At 32.7% G+C, this 9,020-nt stretch overlaps 1 protein-coding gene across 1 annotated transcript in view; it reads right to left on the bottom strand.

Annotated features, from left to right (window-relative positions):
* The window catches only part of LOC106462307 (protocadherin Fat 3-like), a 56,991-nt gene that overhangs the window by 13,383 nt on the left and 34,588 nt on the right, over positions 1-9,020 (bottom strand). Inside the window, exons 13-19 of the mRNA XM_022389527.1 lie at positions 7,021-7,198; positions 6,399-6,530; positions 4,476-4,612; positions 3,720-3,917; positions 2,491-2,573; positions 1,992-2,063; positions 1,332-1,412 (exon numbers count right to left, since the gene is read on the bottom strand). Of these exons, the coding sequence (XP_022245235.1) occupies positions 1,332-1,412; positions 1,992-2,063; positions 2,491-2,573; positions 3,720-3,917; positions 4,476-4,612; positions 6,399-6,530; positions 7,021-7,198 (881 nt within the window). The remainder of the gene's footprint in view (positions 1-1,331; positions 1,413-1,991; positions 2,064-2,490; positions 2,574-3,719; positions 3,918-4,475; positions 4,613-6,398; positions 6,531-7,020; positions 7,199-9,020) is intronic.

Below are 9,020 nucleotides of genomic sequence, written 5' to 3'. Positions count from 1 at the left end.
ACATACATTACACAATATTCTATTAGGCTACTTACAAACATACATTACACAATATTCTATTAGGCTACTTACAAACATACATTACACTATACTCTATTCTGAATAAATTTCACAAGATGTTTCTCACATTACAACATTTCGCAAATATCACTGTTCTTTGTAAAAGTATTAAAATGGACAAATATAAAACTAACGCTTTAATAGAAACGAGAAATAATTAGGGTATCATACTTCAAAAAATACTCTACCTTGAGACTAGCTTAAGTCTTTGAAGACGGTAACGGTTAAACCACAAAACAACAAAAAGTTTTCTCTTTTTTTAACTTTTAATCTGTTTTCTGGATTTCATTATTCTCGGTGATACATGAAACAACTGGAGATTGTTGGTAGTGATGTGTTTTGTTCTTCTTACATACTAAACGAAAAACCCTCTCCAGAAACTCTTGTGTTTTCAGTGTTGAGAAGAAAATAATTCGAAGCTCTTAAAAAACTAGTTGGAAAGGAAGTACATAGAAATACTTATGAAAACAACTCCAAGTTTCTCCGAGTCATTCGTAGTGAAGTTTGCTCATTGTGAGGTATAAAAACACATTCTTTAATCATGCAAGGAAATACAAAGTATGTTTTCATCAAACACTTTATAAAGGTTTGCCGTGAATACCAATCATTGGCTTAGAAGAATCAAATAAATTTTACAGTAACCAATTAAGTGTTAAGAACTTTTCAAGATGACTACTTGCTTTAAACTACGCTGGTCGTCTATTAATTGTTAAATAAGATGAGTTTTAAAATACTACTTGCTTTCAAAGAGATTGATAATATCTTAATTGTTAATAATGATTAAAAGACTGCTCACTTTAAGAACATTAATAATCCTTTAGTTATTAATAAAATGTATAAGAAAGACTTCATATTCAGGAGATGCAAGTAATCGACGGTTATTAATAAAATAAATCACAAATACTACTTACTTTGAAATATGTTGGAAATCAAGGATCGTTCATATTTACGAACGCCGACTATCATTTGAGTAAAAGGAGACTTTGGTAATGGTTGGAATGTCCACAATGATAGGTCAGTTACGACGACTTACTTTAGGAAAAACTGGAAGTTGGTGGGTTGGTAAAAAATCTAAATATCTAACTTACCTTTGGAGCTCTTGGTATTCGATTGGTTTATAACCTTCTCCGCGTTAAATATTTAACTTACCTTTGAAGCTCTTGGTATTCGATTGGTTTATAACATTCTCCGCGCTAAATATCTAACTTACCTTTGGAGCTCTTGGTATTCGATTGGTTTATAACATTCTCCGCGCTAAATATCTAACTTACTTTTGGAGCTCTTGGTATTCCATTGGTTTATAGCCTTCTGCGCGCTTATAATTTCCCACTCCCGCCATATAGAAGGATGAACTAAAAAGAAAAAGAAAATCCTCGTGACATTATTATTCGTAACATTCTAAAAATTATAACATTAAACAACTCCCAGTTTTAACGCGTGACGTAGAATTGTACAATAATTGGATAATCCTACATTAGTTTGAAGTGGTCTCAATCAGCGTCTGAACACATTTAACAGCCACGTCTTTTACAAACATTAAACAACTCCCAGTTTTAACGCGTGACGTAGAATTGTAAAATAATTGGATAATCCTACATTAGTTTGAAGTGGTCTCAATCAGCGTCTGAACACATTTAACAGCCACGTCTTTTACAAACTATCCGAAGATATAATAGAGTAAAAACTATCCATTACAATAAAACAATATTTTAGCATTTTATTCTATCTCTAGTTTTATTTGGTTGGGCTATCTGTTCTATGTCCTCCATGGGTATCGAAACCCGGTTTTTAGTGTGGTAAGCTCCCACAATTACCACTGTTTTTGTAAGGACTATCTACAAAGTATAAAACGTACCACAAATATATTATTTACCCTTGATTTCGATATATAGTTAAAAGAAGGATTTTTTATTATTATTTAAAATACGTACCTCATCTTGGCTTTTTTGGAACCTTCGAAATGTAATAATTTGTAGTGGTTACTTGTATCTTCCTTTAGCTTCCTGTAACCAGCAGATATTTTTAAGATAATGGCATGAATAAAGTACTTTATTACAAATTAGCTCATATAAAACATTTAAGACTTATTTCAATATTAGCTTGCTTTGATGCTTTCAACAAATGCAATAATTCAATAGCGATAGTCATTATAATCAATTTTATTATATCCATTATGGATTAAAATATTCTCAAACCTACATATATATCTGCAATGTTAAACTGATTCAGTGTTCTTCCAAACACAACTTAATCGTCAAGCTGTCGTGCTTGTTGTTTCGTTTTCCTTTATGAAATGATGGATCTGCCTTATAAACACCAACGGCCTTTAAAACGATATGAAGTAAGGCAAGAAAACTTGAGACTGTAGGTTTGAAAGAATCTTAATCCATAACAAGTAAAGATTACGATCGAATAGAAACAATAACTCACTTCTCTATGTCAGCTTTAGAGAGTTCGTGTAGTTTTAGAGTAGAATGGAGGACGAACATCTGGTTTGTTTTCAAACGGAATATCTGAAAAACAACAACAGGATCAATTTTTTATGTCTTTTAAATATAGTGTCAACGTTACTAAATGTTAAAAACACACGTGTTTAAACCATTATAAGTTAATATAGTGTTTTGCTAGAAGTCACACACACTATAGTGTAGCTTCATTACACAACAACTACATCAACGAAGTTTCATCAAGCACGGATGGGTGGCCCACAGACAGTTTGAAATAAAGTAATTTATCACAGTTAAATATTACATATTTCATTGTATTATCTTATAAGAAAGATAACCAATTGTTGATAACGCCTTGGTGTATTTTCATACATACATGTGGATTATCTTGTACACAAAAATGTTAGAAATAGGCTATAGAAGCATGGTGATCTCATACTTCCACTGTACGTTTAACTAAAGTACCATTACTTTAGAATGTGGTGTTACAGATCTACTAGCTACGTAAAGCAGACAAGGTAACAGACGTCATATCTAAGCAGTGACTCCAGTACAACAAATCTGTATTAAAACGTAACCCCAAACTTAAACATTCTGTGATTGTTTACTTTTAACACTGCAACCAGCACAAGAGTCAATTAAACCTAGAAATTTGCTGTAAAAACATGGACATCATTCTATTTACAGACGGTGTAACTTACACTACATATGTAACTTCAATATTCATGTGCTATCGAGGAACAAAGAAGACCGCTGCCTTCTTGGAGGTACATAATTAAAAATACTGAAAATTTTGTAAAACTTTGGTGATTAAACATTACATATATGGAAAACGTTTCTATAGAATCTTCTTCTGAAGGTAAACAACGATACGTAATGTTTTCTTCACATTTTACTCAACCATAACTTGGAATAAACACTTACCACACACACTGTGCTATTGCTATTACACATGGTAATCCTAAGGCAGGTCAAAAATACATTCATAGTTCTGGTAGATGTATCATAATTTTCTGAATATATTTATTTTGCTACAATAATATCGACTTACTAAATGAAATATTTCATGCTCTATCAGTTTTCGTCATATTAACATTTTTCTAAGTTTTAGATGCAATTTTTTCTTAGAAAAAACCTAACACGATACATTACCAGTAATTTACTAATGTGTAAATTTAACAAAAAGATCCCGATATGTATATATTAGTTTACATAGATTTTTATAGAGTCCTTCCATCCTTTGGAGTCTTCCATAACGACAGTGAAGTCTGTCTGGAATGAATCGTCGGCAGTAACGTCAGCAGTTGGAAATAGTAGTCCGCTTTTCTGTGTGATATCGAATTTCGTCTCTTTCTTGCTTTCATTGATAGAAAATGTTAATTGTCCTTCTTGTTCAGGTGTTCCCGAGTACTGAAGAAAGAGAAAAAAGAAAGATTCGTTGGTTTAGGAACTTAAAACAAATTTAAAATGTTTGTTTTATATGTTAATGTGGGGATTTGGTTGGGTTCATAATTTTTGATACATAAAAATTATAAGAACTGTTTATGAAAAATAAAGTTCTGGCATTTTTATACACCAAACATTGTTCCCAAATTACATGCTGGATTAGTTGCCCTGGCATGTATTGATATCAAGCATTTCTTTTTTAAACGTTTATTTAATTTACAATGTTATTTTTTAATACGGAAATACACAAAGACCAGTAGCATGATTTAAGTTCTGGCAGACTATAACAGTTTTAGTCTGGTTCTTCTTATTTATTACTTGGTGAACATTTAGCCAAATGGCTTTAACTATCATATTATATAGCATCAAATATATTGTACATAGGTTTTAGGATTTACATTTCAATATATACTCTATTATCAAAACCTTTTGACATTTTGAAATGAAACTTTGCCCTGTATTCCGTTTGTCCTAGTGTTTTAATAAAGTGATATACAAATTTATTTAATACAAGATGATTACCTTCAGTTGATATACGTAGTCACTGAGTGGTTGCCATGGTTCGTATACCAATACAAGCGGTTTCATGTGAAGAAACTTCGGAGAACCATGCAGGGTTATGATAACAACTGCTTCGTTACTTTCAACTTCTGGAATATCTGAGGGAGAAAAAAAAAATAAACTAAAATCTGGAACATAGCTTAAAAGTATGTTACAATTTCCTGCTACTATCGTATAAAACCTTGTACAAAGTATGTTTTTCTGTATGAAAGAATGGACCGAAATAGTTATGGTGTATTGAAGTCGGAAATATCGAACAAACAAGAATAACGCTTTCATAATGTTCTTTGTACTTTTAATGTGAATTCTAATTATTTTCGTCATGAATGGGAAAATGTTATCTAACCGACTGAAATTTATTAACTCGGTTTTTGTTTAAATATAGGATCAAGTGTAGAATATTCACAAGAGTTAACTTACTGTGAAGTGTTAACTTAACAATACACAGCTATCTGTAAAGTATTAACTTAGGAATACACAGCTATCTGTAAAGTGTTAACTTAGGAATACACAGCTATCTGTAAAGTGTTAACTTAGGAATACACAGCTATCTGTAAAGTGTTAACTTAACAATACACAGCTATATTTGATCAAAATCATTCTACTTCATAAAATAAGAAAGGCAAGTTGTAATGTTTCGATAAGTTATTTCATGTGAGTTTATTTAATAAAGAACACACAGTCATGAGTAATTAAAGATAACACAGACCTGCGAACTTAAACTTCGTAAAAATTGTTTTGGTTTTATTAACGGATTTTCCATAATTCAGCTACGTAGACTTCGAAACTAATAGTTATTTTTTTCTATCACGTAAGGATTTTTTACAAATCGGGAAGAAAATAAAAACTCTTACTTAGATCAAATTATTATTCCGTTTACCACAGTTAATATTTTTTATTATTATGTTTGTTAACAAAAATGCAGCCAATCCGAAGAAAATGGAAGAACAGTGACGTCAAACGAATATGCATCCTCATTCATCCTGATTTTTTGTGAAATATACGTCTTTTAGTCTCAAAACTACGTCTTCTGATCTTTCTTTTATGTATTGCGTTATGACGCTTTGTGAAATATCTGTACGTGATGGAGAAAAATGGATATCATTTTCGGATTCAGCGTACATGAGTTACTGTAGAACATGTAAAAAATTCAAGACAATAAAACCATCGCAGGCTTGTGTAATCAGAGATATCCTAGCCTTATGAAACTCAAAATTATGGCAGCTTAAGTAAGAAACTAAAGCTACAGAAGAGATGTTTGTTTAATATTCGAAACAATATTCCCGGTTTGTGAGATTATAACACCAGATTAGGACACTGTGTTGTAATTACTACAATCTTATTTCCAGAGAACAATAATTAATTCTAGACTTCGCTTTAACCCTATCCCTGTCATGTGCATCACGTGTACTTCATAGGGCGTAATGCTAAAGCGCCTGAGTATCATATGTGATGCACAACTACATTTGATATGCAACTGATACTCTTGAACGTGTCAACAGAAACTGAATGTTTTGGTCAAACGTATCGAGATTAGAAGACAGCTTCATATGAGTATCACGCTTAAAGCGAACGTGAATGATGATAGGTCAAGTTACTTTCACTCAAGGGAATGTGTGAACCGAGGATAAATACAACAAATTGTTTATTGATTACCCATTACACTAATTTACCAACAAACGAATAATGGGTAGGTAATCAAATAAGTACATCCATAAAAACCATTAAATGGCCTAAAGCAGGGAAAGGGTTAACTTTGTGAGAAAATTAGTTCGATTGAGCGAACTATTTTCAAATGCGAGTACCAGTACGACAGAGACTTCACGACCACTTTATCTAACAATAACATAAAGCCCATGTACTATGAAATAATAACAAACATACCTACAGCTTGAACTCTTTGTATTTTAGGCACGATCTTCATAGCCGTAATTAGTAAAACAAATTTATCGTCAAGTGAAGAATTGAGTGGTTTCTTTAGGATCACTTGTCCCTGGCCGTCGATGTCAAAATATCCTGTGAAAAGAAGGCAATCGTATAAGGAATAATTAAATTATTACTGAAAATATATATCAATAAATCAGATAGACTAGGCCTACTTCCTGTTTGATAATACTGATTTAGAGTTTTATTAATGAATTCATAATAATTTTTGTAACCATCACTTTCTTTAAGAACATGTAGATCTTTAAAGAACTGATACAATAACTACATCACTAGTATAAATTTAAAAACCGCTAATGCTGAAAGTTTATTACACTATGATATGTAGTTGACTAGTACGATGAATAGTTTCCAATATTTGTTCATTTTTTACTACATAACATGAGAGAGTGGAAGTTACTGGAAATCGAAGAAACATCTTCCATCTTGTTTTTTAAGTGCCTTTCGCAAGTGCTGATTACAGTTGATCAACAAGAGAAGAATGTAGTTTGTGTTGATCGATAGGCCTTCGCTAACCTGGTGGATAAGAAGGAAACGAGATAACATAGAACGATAATCGTACCATTTTCGTTTCCCGATTTGATGGTGTACTTGGTATTAACTGGGGGTATGATATCGAAGTCGTGCCTCAGTTGAACTATCACTCTTGGAGAAGATGCATCGGAACTTATAGCCTCTTTGTAGACACATTTTGAAAAGAGTTTGACGTCAGCGCCACATCTGCCTACTAAAAACACAACCTGAAAAACAGTTCATCCGATAAATAAAGGATTGTGGAATGCCATTTCACGAAATTAATTTCCACGTTATAAATGTCGACTGTTTATCATATCATTATGAAAACAAGCTGTAATGTTTGTTTACTTTCGTAGAAAAAGTTAGCCAGTGTTATAGTAATTAACAACTGTAGATATGTAATTATTTTAACATATTTAAGGATGGGTAGTCTCCTTTCCTTCAAAGAACGGATTTTAAGCTGATGGTACAACAATGCAATGCATTGAAAATCATTTAACACAGAGATTTGTCTATTCAATGACGACTTAGTTTGGCTGACGACATCTGTTTGTTTGTTTTTGTATTTCGCGCAAAGCTACACGAGGGCTATCTGCGCTAGACGTCCCTAATTTAGCAGTGTAAGAATAGAGGGAAGGCAGCTAGTCATCACCACCCACCGCCAACTCTTGGGCTACTCTTTTACCAACGATTTTATAATGTGACGATCAATCCCACTCGCCTCCACGGCTGAAAGGGTGTGCATGTTTGTGGTGACGAGGATTCGAACCCGTGAACAGCAGATTGCGAGTCGAGCGCCCTAACCATCTACCCATGCCGGGCACCTTGCAGCTCTGATCTTTCTGTTTTCAATTGCATGTTTTTGTTGATCTGAAGGATGATACTGAAATGTATTTTTTTTTAACTTAGTTATGTAATTGCTCAATCTGTTCAATCTATATTACTGTTTACACGAAGAAAGTTAGCGAAGCAAAAAAAGTAATTTTTGATGAAAAAATCGAAATGAATAAACTAATAGGAATGTGGAAAAAATCTTTCGTTTACAATTTTATTTATTTTTTTTTCATTTTGGTGATATTGTTAGAAGTATTATTAGCCAAGAAACACATATTGTTGCTTGTTCAAATCAATATTATCATTATTGTTATTTCGTTCCAATTTATAAATTTCAATTTTAATACATGACGACACGGGTTTGTATATTTGTAAATATATTATTTTCTTCCCAAATAAGTTGAGCTTTGCGATGGACACACTGATGTAAGTGAAATATCTAAACGTTAATATTATAAAATATACCGGGCAGAGCACAGGTAGCCCATTCTGTAGCTCTGTGCTTAACTTAAAAAAGCCCCTAGTGGCAGAGCGGCATGTCTGCGGACTTAGAACGCTAGAAACTAGGTTTCGATACCTGTGGTGGGCAGAGCACAGATAGCCCATTGTGTAGCTATGTGCTTAATTCCAAACAAACAAATCTTTAAAAAAATGAAATATACTATTAGTCTTAATTACCGTTTTTGAAAATAAGTGTTAAAAATTGGTAAAACACACGTCTATAACAAATGCTTAATTATTATTTGCAACGTTTCGGGTAGGAGCCTTTTACCAGACAGTTTAAACAGTGTTGCATAGAAAAAAGGCTTAGACAGAATCGCTTAACGTACATAACCACGTAATAATGTTGCTGACAGAGGCATTGATGTTGAGCGCATGTTCAAACAATATTATCAATAATACTGGAAAACTGTGAATTCACCTAGTTACGGGTAAAAACCTCAAGCTGCTTTATACTAAAATTTATAGCGAAAAACAAGTTTGCAATATTTATTTTGGCCTAATATCACTTTGTCATCTGACCTTTCCGCATCTTAGAATTCTGAAACATTTTTTCATACTCACGTAATCATCCAATTACATTAGGTAAGAAGCAAATGTAAAATATCACGTTTGGTGATGAAATGCAATATCGCCACCATTGCCAATTCGTGTACGGCCAAAATCTAGTTAGGCTTAATACAGTTTATGAAAGAGCTAAGTTTTCTCTAG

The sequence above is a fragment of the Limulus polyphemus genome, unplaced genomic scaffold (assembly GCF_000517525.1).
Source record: "Limulus polyphemus unplaced genomic scaffold, Limulus_polyphemus-2.1.2 Scaffold1139, whole genome shotgun sequence".
In the NCBI taxonomy this organism is placed as follows: Eukaryota; Metazoa; Arthropoda; class Merostomata; order Xiphosura; family Limulidae; genus Limulus; species Limulus polyphemus.
Note: the sequence above shows the minus strand (reverse complement) of the source record. Positions and strands in the feature narration are given on the sequence as shown.